Here is a 23,994-nt window from a genome sequence, read left to right on the forward strand (position 1 = left end):
ACATGAGTAACTCAAAACTCCCAGATTGTGACATGTGAGCAGAGCAGGAATGAGTGTGTATCAGGTGTTATAAAGTATGTGGTCATGCTGCATCCATCTGCATCTGCATCCATCAAACCCCCAGAAATCAAAGAGCCTGTTGGTTTCTCTGTCCTTTTTATGACGTCACTTCGAGTCTCAGCATCAGCACACTGCTTCCACCCAACGAGACCGCCCCGTCTTTTCGCCCTGCACCACCTGCAGTCATCAGCGCGATCAGTTGCCTGACTAGCCAGCCGATCAGGGAGTCTGTGCTCGAGTGTTGTGCGCTCACATGCCTGTGTGGCTCGAGGAAGGGTTGTGTTTCAAATCCCTCCTTTGATTTCGCCCTGGGGGGCGAAACACATGCCTCTTTTGCTACCCCTCTTCCACGTCCCCCATGGCCGGGGGGGGGGGCTGGGGCCCGACCCAGGCGAGGCGGTCCTGCTTTTGCCTGCCCGTGCCGCTTGTTGGGGCGAGACAGCAGGGAGAGAGAGAGAGAGAGACACCTGTGCGATGTACCCGGATTGTTTTTGCCTTGTGTAACCCCCATGTCTGTGGTTATCCCTTGCAGATGTGAATGAATGTCAGGACCCATCCTATTGTAAGAATGGAGTGTGTATCAATACGCCTGGTTCCTATCACTGCATCTGCACTCAGCCCTTCACCTTCAGCGCTGCGCTCAAACAGTGCGTCTATGACGGTGGGTATCAAACGCTGCTGAGCAACTTTAGCGTGAGGGCTAGCTGCTGCCAGGGTGGGAGTGGCGCTGGCCAGGCTGGGCCACGTACTGACTGCAGGAGGGGGGGGGGGTGCCCCCATTAGTGATGGGCCCAGGGGGTCGGGGCCGACCCTCGGCACAACAGAGCCTCCTTCAGGCCGCCGACTGGCCGGCAGGAAGCCATCAGCGTGGCGTTGCGTGCGTCCAGGAGGAGGTCGTCACCGGGAATCGAGATTGCGGGTTTCTCCCCCTCCCTTTCCCAATTCCCCAGTCCCAAATTTCGGACGGGCTGCAGCTGCTTTTTGTGCGCCCTGTGCTTGTTCAGTTGTCGGGGAGGCAAGCGGTAAACCTTGAGTTTCGCCACTCGGAAGAGCGACATTTCATAGCTTGACAGAATCACGGAAAGGAGGAAAGCGCAGTAAAAATCAACAGCCCCCCATGAATGTTTCCTGTGATTATAATAAGAATCGCTTACACTTATTGGACCCTCCACTCAGAGCTCTTTCCAGGTCATGGGGATCCCCTCCACCCCCAGCAGGGTGCAGCCCCACCTGGATGAGGCACCAGTCCGCTCCCCACACCCCAGCTCTCAGTGGGGAGGAGAGCAGAGTGATGGAGCCAGTTCAGAGAGGGGGGTTATTAGGAGGCCATGATGACTAAAGGCCAGGGGGGAATTTGGCCAGGACAGTGGGATAACACCCCTACTTTTTTCGAGAAACGCCCTGGGGTTTTTAATGACCCCAGAGAGTCAGCACCTCGGTTTAGTGTCTCCATCTCTATACTGGGGCATTCGGACCCACATAGACCGCAGGGTGGCGCCCCCTACTGGTCCCACTAACACCTCTTCCAGCAGCAACCTTGGTTTTTCCCAGGAGTCTCCCCTCCAGGTACTTGCCAGGATCACTCCTTATGAGCTTCAGAAGTTTGCCAGATGTGAATTGCAGGGTAACATGGCTGCTGCTTGGTGTTTGTGTGTGTGCAGTGCTGTCCAGTCCTTGTCACTTGTCAGGCTTGCTCCCACTGTGGAAGTGGGGTGGGGTGGAGGGGGTTGGAGCGCTGCAGGGTCAGCTGGCATTTGCCACAGTAACCAGCCACCCCTCCACGAGCCTGTCACACTGTACCGGTTACCATGGGAAGTACAGTCCACCAGTAAACCTGCATCACCTGCAGGGCGATTTGCATCAACAGCCGCACCAGGTGGTACAGAATGTCTAAGGTTTGCTGGGAAGGGGGTACAGAGGTGACCTCTATGACTGAGTCTGCTCTACGAGTGTCGCTGGAAGCCCCTCAATTTTATAATTCCCCCATCTCCTGTCCTGTACTTCCTCGGATTCCTGACAGCGTTTTGTTTTCTACCATGTCTTTTGGATCACCCCCTGCTCTGGTTTCTCTCTACACTGGTAATCTCAGTTTAGACCCCGGCTTGCTGTACAGACTGTTTGTGCTTCGCTACAGTGTCCATACCAGCTTTGACCACAGCCAGTTTCTGACCACAGACTCTGGATTTTTGTTTCGCCTGCTTTTCCCTGCTTGTGCCATCTGGTATACCTGTCCCCTGCTCTTGGGTTCATTTTCCCCAAAAAATGGGCAGCAGCTTTGTTCCTGTGTGAGCGGAGCTTTCCTGCGTTTTCACTGTGGTTTTACCATGCTTTACTGCACTGCAATCCACCTTTACCATGGTACACCAGCAAACAAGTATAGAATCTACCCCCACCGAAGAACCCGTCGAGCATGCGTGTTTCTCAGCCTCCAAGCTGTTATCTCATCACGGAAAAGCCTCTGCTCAGATGCAGAGGGCAGAGGTGTGCGGGTTCGAACCCGTCCGACTCTGGCTAACTCATTTCCGACTGGAACACGAGATCTCTGATGCAACTGGGAACAAAGGGATGTCAGCCCCCATAATCTGGAATTCTGGGTGTCCGTCCTCCAGCTGACATGAAAGCCCTAAAGGAGAGGGTGTCTTGGTGTTGCCGTATCAAAATCAATATTGATATTGATATTCACCTGCTTTGATAGACATGACGAGGGTCAGCAGACACTGTAGCACATTATATATTATACAGCATATTATAGCATTGACTTTAATATTTGCAATGCTGTACTTCAGTGTTTTCACAGAATCTATACCATCGCATATTTAACCTCTAGTGTATCGCAAGCCTTATACTTTTGATTTCTCAGGAACTTCAAAGCATTTATTACAAATACTAAAGGTTAGGACCTGTAAAAACTAAACTTGGGTCACGTAAATATCTGAAGTTAGAAGGAGAGGTAAAAGAAGGTAAGTTCTTATTCAAAAGCCTTTGGTCATAAAACTGCATATGATTCACTGAAAGGGAATTCAGAACCCTGTACTCTACAGTATCTCTGGGGTTATGAAAACATGACTGCGATATCTGCAATCCCCCATGAATATCTTTATATACTCTTTGGGGAATTAAAACCAAGGGGTTTTCTGATATTGTCTTAACTTTTTTGTCAAAATTATTTTACACCATCCATGTCTGTTACAATACTGTAGCAGTCCACCCCCTAGGCACTGCACTGCCCCTTGACCTTTGCCCTTTCACCTTTAGCCAGGCTAGCTCCCTCCTCTTCCTCGTCCTTCTTAAAGGGATGGAAAGTGGGGAAGGACCTTCTCTTCCTTCAAGTCCTCATGTCTCTGTCTCTCTCTCTCTCTCGCACCTGATCTCCCGCTCTGTGATCGGCTCGCCCGCTTGTGATCTTCCTGGGCAGGAAAGCTGAGAGAGCCTGGATCTGCTATTCCTGCCTGGCACTTCTGCACGCGCGGGCGCAGCTGGGATCAGTGCCCTGCGGCTTAATCCATTTAACAGCTTTTAATGACCCCCCTCCTGCCAGGCACTTGACGCTGCTACGCTGCTTTCCGTTGAAGCGCCTTGTTCTCCTGCATCTGGAGGTGGCTGAGCTCTGAAAAGATGTGACCCGTCAACCGTTGGCGGTGATGGCCTCGCAAAACGATTAACCGCGTACAGGCGCTCGCCCCGCTGCCCGTTAATAACATGTCACGCGTCCCTTTTTCTGAGTGGTGAACCATTCAGGTTAAAAAAACGGTTCAAAGTTTGTATTCAGTACGAAAGGGCGCCGCAATGTAATATAAAAGGAATATGATATTGCATAATATAAATTACTATAAAAAGTAATAACATAGGATACTGTTGTATATTATAGCATGTATTCATGTCTAAAATAATGTTGTTAATGATGTAATGCAAAGTTATAAACAATGTTGCATAACTAGATGTTTTGAGTTAGGACTGTCATGATTCAGGCTGTGGTCAGGATTATGATGTTATTAATTCCAGTCAACAGCAGAACCTAGTTAATATTTCATCATGGTCTCGCCGTTAATGCTTCAGGATATATATATAAGTTAGCGCTCCTTATAAGTAGGCCTGTCAGGACTGCATTTCCCAGAATCCTCTGGGGGCAGTAAGGCGCTGCTCTCCGTCACCTGATTGGTCGCCCAAAGACAATGGATCAGATGACTGTTTAAAAAAAGCAGTAAGCAGAAGTTACCTGGCTCAGGTCTTGGTGCAGACAGGGGTTCCGCCCTCAGCCCCTCAAGACAGTAGGCATCCATTCACACAGACTGACACAGGACGCCTCTGCTTCCTGGGATTTGAACCGTTACCTGACCAATTGTCTTCCTGCAACTGGTCAGGTGACTTGAGAGCAGCAGCTCACTCCCCCAGAGGGTTCTGGGGAATGTGGTCCTGACAGGACTGTTCTCTCATAGTAGTTGTAAATTCCATTTGAAATCCCTGATCCAAAGTGTTGTCCTGTAGTCTATATTCCAGATTTTAGACTTTATAAAAACACTATATTAGGCAATACTACAGTATAGATTATATACTGCTTTGATGTTTGTATCTGGTTGACTTGTGAAGAGGCAGTATATTAGTTGAATGTACAGGGTAGTCAGAAAAATGCTCTGTTGACTGAATTATAAGTTTGTATTTTGTGTAGACAGTGTACTCCGAATATTCATGTTGGGTACACCATTCTGCTTCTAGAAAACCCCTAATATCATCTCGGCTTATCTTCAGCATTGTGGCATTACTGATTCTGGTCGGTTAATACCCACACAAAGCGATTCATCTCTCATCTCTCATCTCCTCCACTAAATTGATTTTCTGGAATGGTTTTAGCGCTTGTGCTCAATGGCCAAGTTCAGTTCCCCCAAAAAAGACACGAGTTAAAGAGGAACATTTCACTCTTATCGTTCAAAGCTGAGATACTGTAAAAAGACCCCATCATCAGCTCCTTAACATCCATAAATCTCATAAAATTAAAACACCCTGGAGATGCTTCTTAACAATATTATGACCCTTTGTATCTCAGCAGAGTGTTGTTATTACAGTTTGTAAAACTGTTAAATCTTTTTTGTAAATTTCTAGCAAAAGATGAAGTGACCAGTTTACTGTTGACCTGAAAATATATATTTATAGGTTCTATATATATATATAATTAAAGATGTTTTCTGGTCACATGTGCTGGTATCTTAGGGATTTACATGGTAATGAAATGTGCACACAGAAAGTGTCATTACGGAGCTCCTGTTAGGTGTCTGAGCAATACCGCTCGATGTGAAGGAGAGGCCACAATCCTGCAGGCAGGCTTCAAGTTAAATACACAGTAGCTGTCAGTAGCAAGACTAGGAATAATACAAAACAGGAGTGTGTTCATCAGTGGGGTTCTTGTAACCATATATCCATTTTCTAACTGCTCCATCCAATTCAGGATCACGTGGGGGCCCAAGTCTATCCCAGAAAGCAATGGGCACAAGGCTGGATACACCTTGGACTGGACACCAGTCCATCACAGGGCACGCACACACTCACACCAGGGCCAGTTTTCCCAGAAGCCAGTTACATCGACCAGTACGTCTTTGGACCGTGGGAGGAAACTGGAGCACCCAGAGAAAACCCATGCCAACGGGGGAAGGGGACATGCAAACTCCACACAGACAGCACCCCGAGTCCAGACCTGAACCCAGGGCCCCAGCGCTGTAAGGCAGTAACACCTGCCACTGCACCTCCATACCCTACCTTTCTGGGTACTGTTAACTGAAAATAGCAGCAAAGAGGTGGGAAGAGGTCAGATAAGTCGATCTAAAGAACTATTACACCACAGGCAGAGGTGATGATGAGCACCAGGGATCCCCTATGGGTTGGAACAGGCCTGGCCAGCAGGACTTCTGAGCCTATGTAGGGCTCAGGGACAAAGTCCAAATGGACAGACGCAGTAGAGTGCTTGTTGGAAGAAAGAATTGACCGGACTACTTTAATAAACATCAGACCCTAGATTGGGGTATATTAAGGAAAGCAGTGAAATTCTCTTCACATTGAAGGTTTTCGTAAGGGAGATCAGTAGGTTGCTTACTACATCCACTAGCAACTCGATGAGCTGGGCAGGCCAGCTCTCTGTCTCTCATTTATAACTTCTTTATGTTTTCATGAACTGGGGGGAATGGCTAACTTAGCGTATGTCATTTAACCTCATAGTTTAACACCATGGAAAGAGAGCACCCCTCTACATTTCAATCTGACTTGGCTGTGAGTGTTTTCGGTATCAAAAACCAAGAATACGTATTGCATGCTCTAAAACTGCATGAGTGAGGCTGCTGTATTTGCGAAGACAAAGGTCAGCATTGGGTGAGTAGGGCGGCTAGTCTATTGACTTCAGGATCTGTTCCAGTGGAATGTGTGGATTTTGTCGGCTACAAGGATCCGATCCCCAAATTGTCGGTTCGCCTGTCCCCCCCCCAAAAATGCTCTAATTCCTGGTGAAAGTCCCGGATGCTTAGGGCTTAAGGCAGGCTGATACCCCCATACCCCATACCGATGTACCACACACAAGCACACAGGGATAAATTCAGAGACGCCAGGTCTTTAGAAGATGGGAGAAAGAGGAAGCAACCCGTTTGACTGTAACGGGCCTCAGCGCGCCTGAGCCAGTTCCAGCAGTGACATCACATCTAGCAGTGACATCACATCACCCCCCGCAATGTAGGCCATGTGGAAGATGTAGAACTCTGTCATGGTGGAGGACCTATCCCCTGTCCAGGGAGGGGCGCTGTGCTGTGAGCGATCAGGATTGAATCCCAATAGTAGGGGCAAGAACACATGCACTCTTCACAAGAACATGGGACAGACCATGCAGACTCCACCCAGAAGGTATCTCACTCCCAAATCAAACTCGGGACCCAGAAGCGATGAGGCAGTAAGCACTAATTCCCATTTGACAGTTTACTATTTAGAAATATGTCTACCATTTATCTGCATCGTGAAAACGAGAATGTAGGGCTGATTTTTAAGCATTTTGTTTTCAATTCCTTAAGCCTAGCACAACAACACTTCCACACACTCCACCATTATTGAATTCCAGTGCATTCCAGCAGTCTTTGGAGGGGTGCAGAAGGTAATTCGGGTATTTAAATAGATGCCTGCCTGCTCTCTCAGGGTGTTCTCTCCGGCTTCTGAACAGTGCTGTTCTCCTACATCTTCTGTATGCAAGTACTGTTGCAGCAGCTAAAAATGTCACCAGGTTTATCAAACAGGTATATGCGTGTGGATTTGCACACCAATCCTACACACTTGATTCAAATCCGAATGAAGGTCCCTATAGAAAGTCCAAGACAGTATGCCGTACAAATCTAGCTAAAACGAATCAATGTCAGATGTTAAAGGTCGTAGTGATGCAATCTCAGGAGATTTGAAATCCCTTGATTAATACAGAACATACCAGAGCACAAGAGCCCCGTTGGCCCTGTTTGGTTTCTCGCACGCGCCTGCTGGCTTCTGGGTGATTCGTCAATACAGGAATGTGCCGCAAACAGGTCAGAGATGACACCGCAGAGCGGACCTGTTCCGCTCGTCTCGCCAGCCTGGCCGCTGTACCGGACCGATCCAAAGGTCAAGAGCTGCCTCCGTCAGCAAAGGCTGGGCAACAGGATCTGGGAGGGGAGGGGGGCTTGTTTCAGAGCTGATCCTGAAGCAGTCGAGAACGGAAGCAGGGTTCGAGAACGGATTCAGTGACGCCATCTGGCCTGGCCTGCTCCTCAGAGACGCGTTTTGAATAATAACAACACCAATATAGCACTTTACAGGTCATGGGGATCCCCCTCCACCACCAGCAGTGCTCAGCCCCACCTGGATGAGGCGCCAGTCCGCTCCTCACACACCAGCTCTCAGTGGAGAGGAGAGCAGAGTGATGGAGCCAGTTCAGAGAGGGGGGTTATGAGGAGGCCATGATGGGTAAAGGCCAGGGGGAAATTTGGCCAGGACACTGGGGTAACACCCCTACTCTTTTCGAGAAACGCCCTGGGATTTTTAATGACCACAGAGAGTCAGGACCTCAGTTTTACGTCTCATCCGAAGGACGGCGCCTTTTTACAATATAGTGTCCCCGTCATTATACTGGGGCATTAGGACCCACACAGACCGCAGGGTGAGCGCACCCTGCTGGCCCCACTAACAGCTCTTCCAGCAGCAGCCTAAGCTTTCCCAGGAGTCTCCCTTCCAGGTACTGGCCAGGCTCACACCTGCTCAGTCTCCAGTGGGGCTGCGGGTGAAGCTAAGCAGGTGTTCAAGTTGACAAGCCGCCCCCAGAACACGCAGTAGCTCTTGACGCGAGCGTTCTTCCGCAGCGAGGGCATTCTGGGAAGGCGCTCCCAGACCTGTAAGGCGTCTCTGTGTCTCTTTCTCTCTCTCTCCCTCTCCTCCTCCACCAGACCGCACTGCTGCCCACAAGGACGTGTGCTTCCTGCAGGTGGACGAGGACCTGATCTGCAGCATGCCCCAGAACCGCCTGCGGGTCACCTACTCCGAGTGCTGCTGCCACTACGGCCGGGGCTGGGGTCCCGAGTGCCGCACCTGCCCCCAGCGCAACTCAGGTACCCCCATCTGCTGCACCTTCGCCATGGTAGAGTTTCCAGGAAGTACAGCAGACTCCCCCAGCAACCCAGGGTGCAGTCAAGCTATCAGGATTCCCTGCCCTGCTGCTAGGGCTAGGGCTAAGGTTAGGGTTAGGATGAGGGTAACCTAACCTAGGCCCTGTGACACTAAACAAGCAGGCTTGTGGATCCAGCTCTTCTAATCCAGTAGAAATACTGCTCTTCTCTCCCAGGCGGTTTCACTGGCAAATACTACTCATTGGTTAACTCTGCCTGCGGATCACGCCGGAACATTTCTGCGGTGAAATGTCTGCTGCACAACCTGTACTTATTCGCTCGTACATCTCAGTGCATTAGTCATGACAGGGACTAGTGAGCAGGAAGGGCTGCTTCATGTCACAATTTGTGCAAACCCTCGACAACACGGAGACTCTCCAGCATTTTCCCAAAAGTATTTTGTGCCTAATTCGGAATGTTGTCAGATTTTGCGATACCGTCAGTGGATTTATTTTTGTCACCGAGATCTAATACCCGGTCTGAGAAATTGGGACTATGGTTCCCATTTAAAAAAATATATATATTTTTAAATTGTTACCGTTGTATTGTTCGTAAGAAATGCGTACAGGCAGGCTAGAACTGTTACCCTGTGTTGCAAAATCAGTGCCGGTTCAATTCATGGATTCATGACCGGTCACCATCGTCAATGTCCCCAGCACACATCGCATGATCGGAAAGCTGCTTGGTGTACCCGGGGGCGCAGTTTTCTGGTTTGCGCCCCCTCCCTCCCAGCATGCCTTTCTGTGTCTACGAATGTGCGAAGCCCGGACGATTCGTTTGAAGGGGGACAGGGGGGCCAACCATCTCCCTTTCTGTCCCGGCCAGTTATCTTCAACCGGCTGTGCGAGCTGCACCTGGACACCGAGTCGGACGGGGAAGGCGAGTTCCTGGCTGCGTTCTCCAACTACAAGCCCGGTGAGCTGGCGCCGTCGGCCCCAGACGCCTCTGGGCTTGGTTACTGCACAGAACTGGGCGAACGGCCTGGGTGCTCCTGGATTTTGGGTCTCATCAAGTTAATGACCAGTTAAATCCCTCTAAAGCAGGGCTCTCCAGTCCAGATCCCGCAGGGCCTTCTGGTTTTTATTTCAACCTGACTAGTCAATTAAAGAGTTATTTTTTAATATAGTATATATTATAGTATAGTAAATTGTAGTTTATTATAGTATAGTTAATACATATAGTCTTTTACTTCATATGAAGTCAAGACATTGACTGTTAAAGGTACAAGAGAGTTCGGGACACCAGGATCAGAATTGTACCTAGGTAGCATGTTGCTATGTTGTCCCTCCCCCTAACTGTCTCGTTCTCATTTACTTGTGTCTTCCTGCCACCCCTCCCTTACTCCATCTCACGTGCCCCTTTCTCCCTTCCCATTATCCCCCCCTCGTGCTGTGCCCCTTCCCATCATCCCTCTCTCCTCTCTGTTCCTGTACGTCTCCCTCCTTTCTCCCCTCCCATCATCCCCTCTTGTGCCCTTTCCCATCATCCCTTTCTCTCTCTCCACCACCTGTTTCTCTGTCTCCTCCTCCTTCACTGTCCCTCTCTCCCAGAAGGAGACAGTTCGGAAGAGGACTCGGACGAGTGCAGCTGTGCCAACGGGCGTTGCGTGCGCTCCTACCTGGGCACCATGTGTGAGTGCAACCGTGGCTTCAGGCTCGACCACACCAGGATGGGCTGCATCGGTAGGTACCCTACAGAACAGAACCTCCAAACTCCTCTCTCCTTCCTCCCTTCCCATCGTTCCCCCTCTTGCTGCGTCCTTTCCCATCATCCATCTCTCTTCCTCCTTCCTCCCTTCCCATCATTCCCCCTCTTGCTGCATCCTTTCCCATCATCCATCTCTCTCTCCTCTCTTTTGGCCGTAGTGATGGCAGAACAGTGCTCCAGCACTTAAGAGAGAGTAACTGGGCTAGACACCCCCCCCCCACCAGGCTCTCCCAACACAAACAGCTGCTTAGTTTTGGATTAGTTTTGGGCCGAAAAATGAACGTCCTTCCTGTTATTGTCCCAGATACCGAAATTTACTTTGCAGGCAGAATCAACAAAGCACGCAATACATTTAACACCACATGAACCCATTACCTAATAAGAGACATGCATTAGGAGATTAAATATAAATATAAATAAAATATGCAATGATTTTTTTTCTCCAAATAAAGCAGGTTTATAGCTGTGGGAATAAAAGATAACCTAGTTGTACTGAACTTGAATCGAGGTGGTCTAAATCGACAGATCTGGATGGAAGGTGTCATGTTGTTCGAAATGATCTCCGCTGTGTAAGGTGATGACGGGCGGTGATTGTACTGGTCTTCTGCACTGCTTGTTTCTGCCTTCTGTAGCTGTTTTGCACCAGCGATGGTGCTGGTCTTCACAGTCCTGCTCAGTCTGTTTTTGCTGTGTTGCATGTATTCAAGCTACCAAACCAGGCCCCCCCCAGTGACTGTCGGGACGGGTTCGGTGGAGTCTCTGTAGGATAAAGTTAGGGTTGTGGGGACACACATTTGAAAGAGCAGAGAATTCCTCGGGAGGTGGCGGTGCCAAATGGAGTCGCTGACACGTGTTCCCCCCCCCCCCCTCTCTCTCTCTCTCCTCCCCCCAGACATCGACGAGTGCGCGGAGCTGAGCGCGCGGGCCTACCCCTGCCAGAACGGCCGCTGCGTCAACGTCCCGGGCTCCTACAAGTGCCTGTGCAAGCAGGGCTTCAGCCACGCCGCCAAGCCCAACGTCTGCGTGCGCCGCGGCCGGGCTCCCTAGCGCCCCCCGCTGGGCGGCTGCGCTCTCTCTCCCCCTTGCCCCCCCCCCCGTCTCTCTCTGTCTCCATTCTCCCCAGCTCCCCTCTGCCTTCCCCCCACCCTTTCCCCCCCCAAGGCTCGTCCAGCTCACGGGTCTCCCAGCAGGTCATTGTCCTTCTGCTTCCAGTCATTTCCCAGCATTCCTGTAGCAGGGTGCCTCTGGGGCCCTGCCAAGACGAGGAGGAGGGGAGAGGTAGAGTTCACGGGCGACACAGATTCCAGGCTGTCGTTGTGTCGGGGAGGGGGTGGGACCGGGGCAGAGACGCCGAAAAGCCCGCACACAGATTGTAGCATCCCGCCCCAGGTACCTTATTTAAAATGGCCGACTCCCAGAAGGCTCTGCCACCCGGCGTCCTGATTGGCCGCCCGTCCGGAAGGAGCCGTCAGCGGGGCGAGTCGACTCGCGCGTCCCCGCAATCCTGACTGAACTCGAGGCCTCTTCCTAAGGGGCTGTTCTCCTATCATCGCCCGGACGAGTGAAGCAAAACCGTCTGGACGCAGCGCAGAAGTCTTGTACGACAGACACCAAAAACATGAATAAAACGCATTTCCCGGCCACGTCCGACAACGCCAAGGGGCGGGACTCACGCTTTCCATTCAGTGCTTCCATTGGCTGATTTCTCTTTCTGCTCGAGCTGACCCCCCACAGTTCCCCCCCCCCTCCGAGACCAGTGCAGAGACTGAAACAAAGACCCCCAATAAAAAGGGCTGCTGATCCCTTGGTAGAATAAGTTTGTTCCCCCCTCCCCTTGTGACCTTAAAACATCGAGGACCAAGATTGTTCCTTCGTGTGCCGGACGTTACCCTTTGGTGCCTTGTCTCGAAAGACTCTGAAATCCCGGTTCCCTATCGGAAGTTTCGGAAGATCCCCGCAGCTCCGGGGGCTCGGACCGACTTTTCAGATCGGCGGCGGCAGCGTCCCCCCCCCCTCCCCCAGTACTGACGGACTGAAATCGCCCGATTCCTTCAAAACCTGGCCGCCGCGAGCACAGAGGTCAAAACGAACAAACGTCCCAGCTCTCGTCCGGGCAGGTCATAGCGCTGTCTCGCTTTGAGACAAGAGCTGCCCTTTCCTGACTACCTGGGAAAAAAAATTGGACTGGAAGCTCGACTCCAGAGATGATGGTCCAGGTAAAAGAGAGAATTCCGAGTTTTTAGGAATTCTGGCGTGGGACGAGGGTCACATGATGTCCTGACAGTTGGTCTACTAAGTCATCTTGAATCGCTTGTTTTATCGTCTCTCAACTGGGCGACACCTGTAAGTTAATCAAGGAAGCAGGTCACTGGTTTAATTAAAGGGAAATCGAGTCTAGCTGGAGGGATGCTGTATCTTCACTTTTGTTTTTTGGTGCCAAATGATCTTTTAAGTGCTTTATTTTTAAAAAAAGTCACATTATTAAAAGGATCTTGGTTCGAGTGAACATGGTTTTTCGCCATCGCTGGATTCCAAGCAGTGAATTGGCGAAACTCTTCAGGACCGGGGATGAAGACCTGGCTTTAAGGCAAGACGTGCGATTTCTTGCACCTGAGACAAGAGCCCTCAAAAACCAAAAGAGATTTATTATACTTTACTAGCACTTAAAGAATGCCAGGGTGCTTGATAATTCAACACGTTGTTTCCTGTCTTCGGTACAATGAGAGTCACCCTTTGGGAACTGTGACCTCATGCTCACAGAGGCATCAGAAGTATGTGGACTTTGTGATTCTTACTTTCCGACAGATATGCATAGTTTTGAAAACCACTGAATTACTTATTTTCAGTTGGTTTTGTAACCTTTTTTTTTTATTTCCAATAACTGATCCATGAAAAAAAATGTGTTGCAGTATTTACTCAGTTGAGCACAGGTGTCATGCTTTTTTAAAATATGAATTTCTTTCAGTCTGAGGTCAGCTTTGTAATACTTATTTCTCTCCTCTTAAACCACCCTGCAGTGGATTGCTGTAAAAGGCATTTTGGGGCAGTTGCTCTTTACACTGCAGTGCAGACATCCTAGACACAATCAGGAGTTCCAATGGGCAACACGAGCATCAACATTTCACTTAGAATAGGGGTGTCAGGACCTGCTCTAATTATTTAACAAACAGGATAATGACAGTGCTCCTAACAAGCCTCGGAGGTGTACCAACGTGTACTTTAACCAACTGTGAAAGATCTTAAGAAACGAAAAAAACCTTTATTAGTTCAATGAAGTCCATAATGAGGTTAATGGGTTGACTTACTGAGTTTGGACCTTAAGATAAATAGATAAGACTTTATTGATCCCAAAGGGAAGTTGATGTGTTACAACAGTCTAGCCCAAGACAAGCAAAAACAGACATCAGAATAGATGAAAAATTATACAAAATAAATACATAGGTGTGTGCAAAATATGATGATCATAGTCACTGTAAAAACAATAAAATTTGTGCAAATATGGTTCATTCAGATTGTTCAAAAAGTACAATGGAGCACCATGCTGTCCATAGATTAGCAGATGAGGGGCTAACAGTCCTAGCCTCGTCCTAGGGCAGCGATATACACCCTGACAGCCGCCGGGAGGAAAGACCTGCGGAAACGTTCCCTTGAACACCGTAGCTGGAGCATCCATGCATAAAAGCAGAACACACCACACTCTCCAGGAATCAGCTTTGAGACTCGGGTGCCTTCAGTTGTGTTTTCAGTTATTCTAACAATTTGGGATGTTATCCATGCAAGGGCACTCTGATGAGGCTTCTAAACCTTTAATTTACCTTGCAGTCGAGTCTTCGCATACTCAAGGTGAACTATACAGTACATATGCAGCCAATAGGAAGTATTGCAGTAGCTGTTCAATTGCATGAATCAACCAGGCCTAATTGACAGGCAATCCCTCATCGTGAACATTTTTTTGCTCTTCTCTGCAGATCATGATAAAAGGCTGCTTTTTTGTACTGCAGAGTACAGATCCTTTGTAATCCACTGTAAGCTAAAAAAGATCGGTTTTAATTGCCCCTAACGGTAACAGATCCGGACTGTTTCCACACCAAGTTGGAAAAGTACTCAGCAGAAAGCCTGATGGAGAATAATATCTCTAGCTTTTGAACAACAGTGCCTGTCTCCTGGGTTGTTTTAACGCACAGCATGTGAAATAAGAGTCTCGTCTTTTTTCTTACTCCTTCTACTCTAGGGGAGAAGCCATAGGCAAGATTAAAAAGATCCTGTGAAAAGATGGCATTTCTCTTCTGTGTTCTCTTGCTAGATCTGCACCTTAAAAATCTGTAAAACTTGCTTTTAAAAACATTGTTAGCAGCCTAAAGCTGATCTGCACCTGTCACAGACAAAGTGAAATGCTGACTTTGGAAATAAAGGGCATTTTGAATATTTTTTATGCTGCATTTCTATATGGGATTCCTACTTTTTTTTTTTACTGCTCCCTCTCGTTAAATCTTCAGTCTTATTATTGACTGTTAGACTTGCACTTTTCCACGTTTTTGCCAATAAAGTGTCAAAATACAGCCCGTGTCTTCTTGCAAGAGTCTGCCGTCAGTGTGTCGCTTAAAGTAACGTAAACAGAGCTAGAAGCACAGGAAATACAGTGCAGAACCTTGGAGCTACTGCATTAGTACAAGACAAAGGACAAACCCGCAGCCCCACTGGAGACTCAGCAGGTGGGAGCCTGGCCAGTACCTGGAGGGGAGACTCCTCCTGGGAAAGCTGAGGCTGCTGCTGGAAGAGGTGACACTGTGCGACTGGCTTAACCTGCTTGGTTAACGGGCAGCCCTCCTGGCCATTGGAGGCTTGAACCCCCCCCCCCAGGAGGGATCAGCCCAGGGGCACCTGCAAGGCTGGAGGAGGGCCGCCTGAGACAAATGCGGGCAAACGCGAGACAATTGTGGCGATGTGGCTTGTCGTGAAGGGGTGCTGGTCTGCGGTCGGCGAGAGTCTGGGTTCACATCTCCCGAACGGACTGTGGTCGGCGAAGATCTCGGTTCAAACTGGCTATACGGCTCTGTGGTTAAGGATCTGTGCCTGCGACTGGGAGGTTGCTGGTTCAAATCCAGCAGCTGGCAGAAGCATCCTACTCGTTGGGCCCCTGAGCAAGGCCCTTCACCCCAGCTGCTCCAGGGGTGCTGTATAAATGGCCGACCCTGCGCTCTGACCCCCAGCTTCTCTCCCTGTCTGTGTGTCTCATGGAGAGCAAGCTGGGGTCTGTGAAAAGACGCGTTCCTAATGCAAGAAATTGTATAGGGCCGATAAAGCAACATCATCATTATTATTAAATGCAAAGGCAGGTGTTTCTTGTCATTATAGAGAGCTTATTTCCATAATGATGGCGATCTGGTACAGCTCTCTGACCACCTGCTACCTCCTGCGTGTGGTTGAAGACCACCTGACACGGACCCAGACGCCTGTAGGACAAGGAAGCGTCAGGAAAGAGGGGTGTGGCAGCTGAAATCGAGCTCCCCCCCATCTGTAAGAGCGCCCCCTAGGGACGACATCCGAGCAGGCAGGCTGCAGCACCATCAGAGTGGCAAAGGAGCAAGTTGGAGGGAAACATTTCATCCTGAGGAGAGGAGATCGTCTTATTGAGCCGATCCCTTTCAACCAACTGCTGAAGGCAACGGACTTTAGTCAAACCCTTAGCTAGGGTTAGGATAATTAGAAAACATGGAGGATGTTTGTTGGCATGGTTGTGTTCTAGGACAGAAAGGATTTTTAGGAAAAGTGATATTATATCTTCACAATTTGTTTCTTGCCTATATGGCTCTCTGCACTGCTTTGCCCTAAATGGGAATGATGACTTAAAAGCAAAAGTTTGAAAGAAAAGGCTTCAGCTTTTCAAACTGTTGCGTTTGGCATGTAATGCACTGGCATTTTTAACAGTTACAGCTAATATGTATGGGCTATTCCTGACTCTTAACCTATTTAACCCTGAAACAATGCTCATGGAGAACACCGTTCAACACTGCAATTTCTAATGACAGAATACTCTTCAAAAAAATAAAAACTTAGCCCAGTTCAAGGCCTAAAGGCGATTCAAAAGAGGGGGGTTTCAAATAATAGAAAAGCGCTACGTTAAAGGAAAGGTGGCAGAGCTTGCGATGAACCGAGGGGGGCAGAGACGGGGGGAGGAAGGTTATACTGTACTTCAGAAGCAGAACCGTAAAGGAACAAAACAAATTCACCCTCCCAAGACGCTTAAGTCCAAGCGGAGCAAAAGTATGGACTAAACCTACAGTATGGAAGCCCTTTTCCGCCAGGAAGTAAAAAAAAAACCGCGCTATGGTAACTCAGAATTGCGACTTTATATCTCACATTTGCGACTTCGAAAAAGCCCATATTTCATTGTCCTCTTGTTATTGTAACGGATTCGGGTTCTAGGGCTTGTGCCCTCGCCTCTCCCACCCTACTTCGTGCCTCCCTGCATGGGCCCGAACCCAGGTCTTGCCAGCTGAGCTAAAGAATTACTAAGTCGCTTCCATACTAAACGGCTCGGGCAGACTAATGAAGGGAAAAAAAAAACTCGGGAAGAGAAAGCAGACAGCGCACCAGGACTCAAAGATCCAAAGATGGGAAAAACTACCAGGGGAAAAAAAAAGATTATAGAGAACCAGCAGGAGAGAAAGAGAAAAAAAAACGTCGCAACAGATCCGTCCCGACAGCAGCCACCAGCTCGGCTTTCCGACACGCCGCGCCGGAGAAACACCGGATTGGGATCCAGAGGAGGTGAAGGTGTTTTTTTTTTTTAAAAGAGAGAAACTGCACCAAGCCCAAAGTAGAAAGACCCTTGAAAAACAGAAAACAGGGCCAGCTGTTTCTCAACCACGACGGTGTCTCATTTCTTTTCGGTATGGAATACAAAACGTTCGTTTTGTTTTGTCAAGCCTGTCGAACAAATACAACCGACCAGATGTCCAGAACGGAAAATGGCTTTATTTCAGTTCCAGTTTAACAATCTAAAATAAGGACGTATTAGCATCTCCAGACCTCGTGAACATACACACTGCTGTGTAGATGTCTGGGATATTTTGCATTTGGTAATTTCAGGCTTAAAGAGACTAAAACCGTGTCTTGGCTCTAGTTTCTCTTTGCTGTGAAGAATCATATTACATATAGATAAAATTTAAAGGCGACATTCCTGCTAGAAGCTAAGAGCTTCACAGCCTAATTGAAGACAACAGTGTTGACCGATTAGCAATATCGGAAGGGTCTGTAGTCAAAGCAAGACGAATCTTCATCCTATTCCTTCCGGATACGGCGCTCAGGAAGTTCTTATACTTGTTAGGGGCAGCTGTCCTGGGCTCGTTAATTACGGTTTCTCGTTAATTACTGAATGCGCTCGTGAATTCGGATTACACCCTGCCTCTGGTATCGCCTACTGCAATTTCATGCTTCATGCTAACAGACTGTCCTGACCTGTGTTTCTGCAGCCCAGCCAGAAGCCTTTTACATTTTCTAAACGTGTAGAGAGGAGAGGACGCTGTTAATGAGGACACCCGCCTACGAGCCAATTAAATCAGATGGTTAAAGCCGGTGCGATCAGCCACTGCAACACTTTCTGCTGGCCGCTCATTAGTAGTGTATCTTGTGGAGTTGTGACCACGTCGTTAAGCAGTCTTGCCGAAGGGAATTTGAGATTTAACTTGATGACATTTGAAACCTACTTTTCCCCACACTGAGCAGCAGTACTAGATCAGAGCTGTTCAAAATGCTAGAAAACTCGAGTGAAACTGTCAGGTACATTTTTGACGCTGAAAACGTTCTGCACACTGCTGGGGGTGGAGGGGATCCCCATGACCTGTAAAGCGCTTTGAGTGGAGTGTCCAGAAAAGCACTATATAAGTGTAAGCAATTATTAATTATTATTATTAGAGCTCTTCAAGGCATTTCCAAAGCAGTGTGTGTATTGATCACTTTTGCTAGGTTCGGAATACGGAGATCCAGAAACCCGCCAGGTTTTTATAGCGATGCTGACAGCTTCAGCACCTCTCCTTCTCTGCCCACTCCTTATATCCGCCAGCATAATTCCGGGCCCTGAAAGTAACGAGAGAGAGAGAAAACGCCCTCAGTTACGAAGGACTCAAGAAGCAGCAGGAAAAAACACCAGGTGGCGTGCACTGTGATGCACTGCAGAGCAAGTTTCCCTTAAAAAACTTCAAATACCGTTTCCTCTCAAGATTATATCCTGGTTTCCCTGCCAAAGATGAACTGAATTCGTTTCATCACTACTTACATGACATAACTGCAATAACAACTTTCAGTCATCCCAGGAGCTAAGCTTGAACTGACCCGATCGGTATTCTCAGTGTCCACCACTAGGAGGTGCTCTTCCCAACACACCTACTGGTCATCCCCACCCTGGGAGAACCCTGATCTTTCTCAGGGGAAACTCCTGAGGAGACCCCAGCTCCAACTCATAGACCAAAGCTGTCGGGAGTACTTCCTGGCGTCGACCGGTAGGAGGCGCCCTTTATCACCAGTGTCAGCTATTCCTCATCGATACCCTCTAATCCAGTGACAGGGTGCTGTCGGACGGGGTGATCCATCCCAGATTTGGCTTGCTAATCAATTAATTACCAAATCGAACCAACATGATTAATTAATCAGATAGAAGGAGCAAATTAGCGGCTCAGCAGCTGATTGCAAGGCCTGTACTGAAATAGCTTTAAGAGGCACAGGGCAACTGGATCGCCAGGAAAGCATACTTCTCGAATCCGAGGGCGTGTGCTGTCTCTGTGGCCGTTGCTCCTCGGCGACCCATCTGACAGTGGAAGACGAGCCGGGGGGCGTCCGGGGGGGGCTTCTGCACGCCGTACTTGTCCTGGAAGGCCGCCAGGTCCAGGGCCAGCTCCCGCTCCACAGCGCCCACTACAGGGCAGGAGAGGAAACGCGCCACTGCGTTACAATCAGAACTGCAGAGCTGGGAGGTCAAACAGTCCGGGTACAGTACAGTCCCTGGTATCCGGAAGAAACGGGGACGAGGGTGGGGTTCCGGGTACGAGGCCTTTTCGGATAGACGAGATTAAAGCAAGCGGGCACGCAGTGAGGCCGAGCAAAAGCTCAGGGCACCTTCACAGTAATAAAAACCTGAAAGGAAGTCATGTAGGACATAAGGGAATGGAAATATAGTCCAACAGAACCAGATTCCATTTATTTAATTAATTAAATCATTGTTTTTATATATATAATTTTAAGTTCAGATCACTTTATCGGACATATACAATTTCTTGCATTAGGAATGTGTCTTTCCACAGACCCCAGCTTGCTCTCCAGGAGACACACAGACAGGGAGAGAGAAGCTGGGGGTCAGAGCGCAGGGTTGGCCATTTATACAGCACCCCTGGAGCAGCTGGGGTGAAGGGCCTTGCTCAAGGGCCCAACGGAGTAGGATTCCTCTGCCGGCCACAGGATTCAAACCGGCAACCTTCCAGCCAGTGGCACAGATCCTTAGCCACCGCTCCAATTACTTATTTTATTAGTAATAAAATGCTAAATGATTATTAATCATCCCCTGATGAAGCTTCAGAAACATCATAAATTAAGTGTGGGCACTTAAATATGAATTCACTTTTTATTTTAGTATCTAACCTAAAAGTTTTTAAAAAAACAGTCCTTAACACTAGGTTTTTGCTCATTTATACTTAAGACTCCTCAGGCTTCAGGGTGGAAAGTGAGCAATACATTGCAATAGGTGCAGGACTTACATTATTGCTCAGATTTGAGTTTTTTATTGGTTATTGATTTCTTTGATCGTTCTTTGAAGGGAGTTGACAGTATATATGAAAGACCCAGCTGTGCTCTAGCCTGTGAGAAACCCAGATGATGTTAGTCACGGTCTTCTGGCTCAGAATGTTACACATTTTTTTACACAAGAGGTCAAAAAACATAAATCCAGACCAGGGAGGGGGCTTTAAAACTCCTCTGTCCCGGCTGCTTTCTAAGAAATGGCTGGATGCCATCCATCGGTCAAGACAGGAGGCATCACTTTACACAAAGGGAGGTGGGGGTGTGGAACACGCTGCCCAGTCCTGCGGTTGAAGCCCCTACCCTGGCTGCTCTCAAGACACAGCTGGGTGAGATCCTCCAGTCGGGACAGGAGGCCCTTCTTTACACAAAGGGTGGTGGGGTGGGGAACAAGCTGCCCAGCCCTGTGGTTAAAGCCCCTACCCTGGCTGCTCTCAAGACACAGCTGGGTGAGACCTTCCAGTCAGGACAGGAGGTCCTTCTTTACACAAAGGGTGGTGGGGGTGTGGAACAAGCTGCACAGCCAGGCTGTTGAAGCCGACACCCTGGTTATTGTTCAAGAATGGGCTCGATATGGCTGAATGCCCACCCCCTCCTCTCGTTAGGACCTGCCTTGTGTATTCAAGAGCCGGGCTGTAAGAGGCTTACCGGGAATGTGGATAGAGCCCGGAATTTTCCCCTTGTACACCTCCTCTTGGGTGCGCACGTCAACCAGCAGCAGGTCTGGGCTCTTCCCCAGGAGGGCCTTGAGCTCGGAATAGGAGATCACTTTGCCTGCAGGGACCCCAGACCCATGAGACCCATGTAGTTATCACTGCGCCTTTCAGGGCAAACTGTATCAGACAAAAACAGCCAGGCCAGCTCCTCATGTGTATTCCAAAACAGCACAGGCTGTCTTCCGCTCCGTGAGCACTTAAACAGCAACCATGGAGTAGAATGAAAAAAATAATAATTTGCGTCTAACAATTTCTGTTCTATTCATGCACAGAACAGCGGCCATATCACCCTGCAACTCACAACTGGCGGCCCCACTGGAGCTCAGCAGGTGTGAGCCTGGTCAGTACCTGGGAAAGCTCAGGTTGCTGCTGGAAGAGGTGTTAGTGGGGCCAGCAGGGGGGGCTCACCCTGCGGTCTGTGTGGGTCCTAATGCCCCAGTATAGTGAGGGGGACACGAGACTGTTAACAGGCGCCGTCCTTTGGATGAGACGTAAAACCGAGGTCCTGACTCTCTGTGGTCATTAAAAATCCCAGGGTGTTTCTCGAGAAGAGTAGGGGTGTTACCCCAGTGTCCTGGCCAAATTTCCCCCCTGGCCTTTACCCATCATGGCCTCCTAATAACCCCCCTCTCTGAACTGGCTCCATCACTCTGCTCTCCTCCCCACTGAGAGCTGGGGTGTGGGGAGCGGACTGGCGCCTCATCCAGGTGGGGCTGCACCCTGCTGGGGGTGGAGGGGGATCCCTATGACCTGGAAAGCGCTTTGAGTGGAGTGTCCAGAAAAGCGGTATATAACTGTAAGCAATTATTATGATTATTATTATTACAAAACTAAATTATTACAAATTAAATAGAAAGAGAGTTGACAGGGTGGCGCAGCAGTTAGTCTTGTTGCCTTGCAGCACCTGGGCCCTGGGTTCCATTTGTGGGCATCTGTCTGGGTGGAGTTTGCACGTTCTGCCTATTTTTCCATGAGTTTCCTCCCACAGTGCAAAGACATGCTGGTAGTTTTATTAGTTTCTGAGAAAACTGGCCCTGGTGCGAGTGTCTGTGTGTGTCCTGTGATGGACTGGCGTCCCGTCCAGGGTGTACCCTGCCTTGTGCCCGTTGTTTGCTGGGATAAGATCCGGTTTCCCCGGCGCCCCTGACTTGCCAGAACCTGTTCGAAGCTGGATGGGTGCGTTTCCCTCGTCATTGTGGTGGAACCAGGGGGCGCTCGTCTCGGGTATAAAAATCAGTGCCGTCCCTAAATCTTTGAGGGCGTGATGCTACGACACACTGACAGAGCGGTGGTTTAAAACAACAGTTGTTAACCCTTGCAGCTTCCGCCTCGACTTACTGGGATATGCGAACATGATTAATAAGCACTAATTTATGAAGACCACAATGATGCCCTTCTCTGAAAGGCGACCCACAACAGACTGTACACGTTTGAATGTCGAGATGGAGACTGTGAATGTTAAGGTGAACGAGAGCAATACGTTTCGCGGTAGGATTGCCATTCACAAGACTTCACCACACTGTACTACACCTGAAGGAGGCTTCACAGCCGAAACGTTGCGTTTTCATTCTTCTCCTTTCAGCCGGGAATAAACCTATTACTTGTTCCTTTGCAGACTACGCCTGCTGACGCGGCTCCCCACCTGAGCTACTGTGCCACACCGTGTGTTGAAGTCAGGAAAGTGCTCAGTCGCTCCCAGCTGCACATTAATTCAACAGCCTACTGTCGGAACTAGCGGGGAACGGAAATACAGCCGCTCTGGACCCAGGTGGAAAATTTGAGTATTAAACCGCAAAACGAAACGGCCGATTCACCTGCGGCGTTAAGCATACAAATGCATATATACTTCAAGGTGGGTGGTAGTGATTTTTTGGTGAAAACGTCTGAACGGGCGATCGGCAGCGGTTGTTCAATCTGAATGAGATCAAATCATAGTCCGAGCGAGCCGTGTTCACAGCCTCTTGCAACATAGAACTCATGTTATATCGCAGAAATACACAACTCCGGGCCAAGCTGACACAAAAATGCTTAAGATTTGTTGCCTCCTATAGCGACTGCCTCAAGCGATCGGGCCAAAACCCAGCCTCGTTCGCGCATATGTGGAATACAGGTCCGTCTGTCACAACTTCAGGGGTGAAACCCCCCCGTTTCGCTACCGATCGCTGTCTTAGCTTCCGCCTGCAGTGAGGGAAGCAGCGGTTCGGATGTGTGAAACTCCCCGCCCTCCCCGATAAGTCCGAAATGAGGACACCGGCGTCCAACAGGGCGAGGCTAACCTGGGTCCGACATCGCGTCCGCGGCGGGTTCAGCTCCAGCAGCGCCCGTGTGTGCAGATAGAGAGACGGTGAAAGCTGGCTCTTGGCCGTTTTCACTTGATGCTGCTCATCCAAATGCCCTGCGGACTCCCCTCTCTCGTGAAACCCTGGTAACTACGGGAACTCCTGCTACCGGTTGGGTTGGGAGCTCAGGAAAGCACAGCGGACGCAGGGGGTGGGACGTATCGCAATTACTCGCAACGCAGTAGTTTTTTTTTTTAAAAAACATCGCTAACTCATACAGCGCAGCGGTATAGATACATTCCGGTGTTTCATTGCTAACGATCCCCTGCTTGTTGGCGCCCTTGTTGGCAACCTTGTTGTGAAAGGCGCTATAAAAAATACATTGGAATTTTGGTGCATGTAATGGGGTCTGTGTGGGTCCTAATGCCCCAGTATAGTGACGGGGACAGGCGCCGTCCTTCAGATGAGACATAAAACCGAGGTCCTGACTGTGGTCATTAAAAATCCCAGGGTGTTTCTCAAAAAGAGTAGGGGTGTTACCCCGGTGTCCTGGCCAAATTCCCCCCCCTGGCCTTTACCCATCATGGCCTCCTAATAACCCCCCTCTCTGAACTGGCTCCATCACTCTGCTCTCCTCCCCACTGAGAGCTGGGGTGTGGGGAGCGGACTGGCGCTTCATCCAGGTGGGGGTACACACTGCTGGGGGTGGAGGGGATCCCCATGACCTGTACAGAGCTCCGAGTGGAGTGTCCAGAAAAACGCTATATAAATGTAAGCAATTATTATTATTGT

At 49.2% G+C, this 23,994-nt stretch overlaps 2 protein-coding genes across 2 annotated transcripts; one reads left to right on the forward strand and one right to left on the reverse strand.

Annotated features, from left to right (window-relative positions):
- The first annotated feature begins 384 nt into the window (after positions 1-384).
- On the forward strand, positions 385-14,977 carry LOC148647104 (latent-transforming growth factor beta-binding protein 1-like). Its single transcript, XM_088609402.1, has 6 exons — positions 385-451; positions 593-721; positions 8,493-8,654; positions 9,537-9,626; positions 10,262-10,393; positions 11,311-14,977. Exons 1-6 carry the CDS (start codon positions 385-387, stop codon positions 11,463-11,465), a joined length of 735 nt encoding a protein of 244 aa, XP_088465528.1. The 3' UTR covers positions 11,466-14,977.
- A 2,399-nt stretch (positions 14,978-17,376) lies between these two features.
- On the reverse strand, positions 17,377-23,523 carry LOC148647105 (thiosulfate:glutathione sulfurtransferase-like). Its single transcript, XM_088609369.1, has 4 exons — positions 23,200-23,523; positions 20,856-20,981; positions 19,169-19,331; positions 17,377-18,497 (listed from the first exon to the last, which is right to left on the reverse strand). The coding sequence occupies exons 1-4, from the start codon at positions 23,210-23,212 to the stop codon at positions 18,443-18,445; spliced, it is 357 nt and encodes a 118-aa protein (XP_088465495.1). The 5' UTR covers positions 23,213-23,523; the 3' UTR covers positions 17,377-18,442.
- Positions 23,524-23,994: the final 471 nt, after the last annotated feature.

Source organism: Lepisosteus platostomus, chromosome 16 (assembly GCF_059453375.1).
Source record: "Lepisosteus platostomus isolate fLepPlt1 chromosome 16, fLepPlt1.hap1, whole genome shotgun sequence".
NCBI classification, from domain to species: domain Eukaryota; kingdom Metazoa; phylum Chordata; class Actinopteri; order Semionotiformes; family Lepisosteidae; genus Lepisosteus; species Lepisosteus platostomus.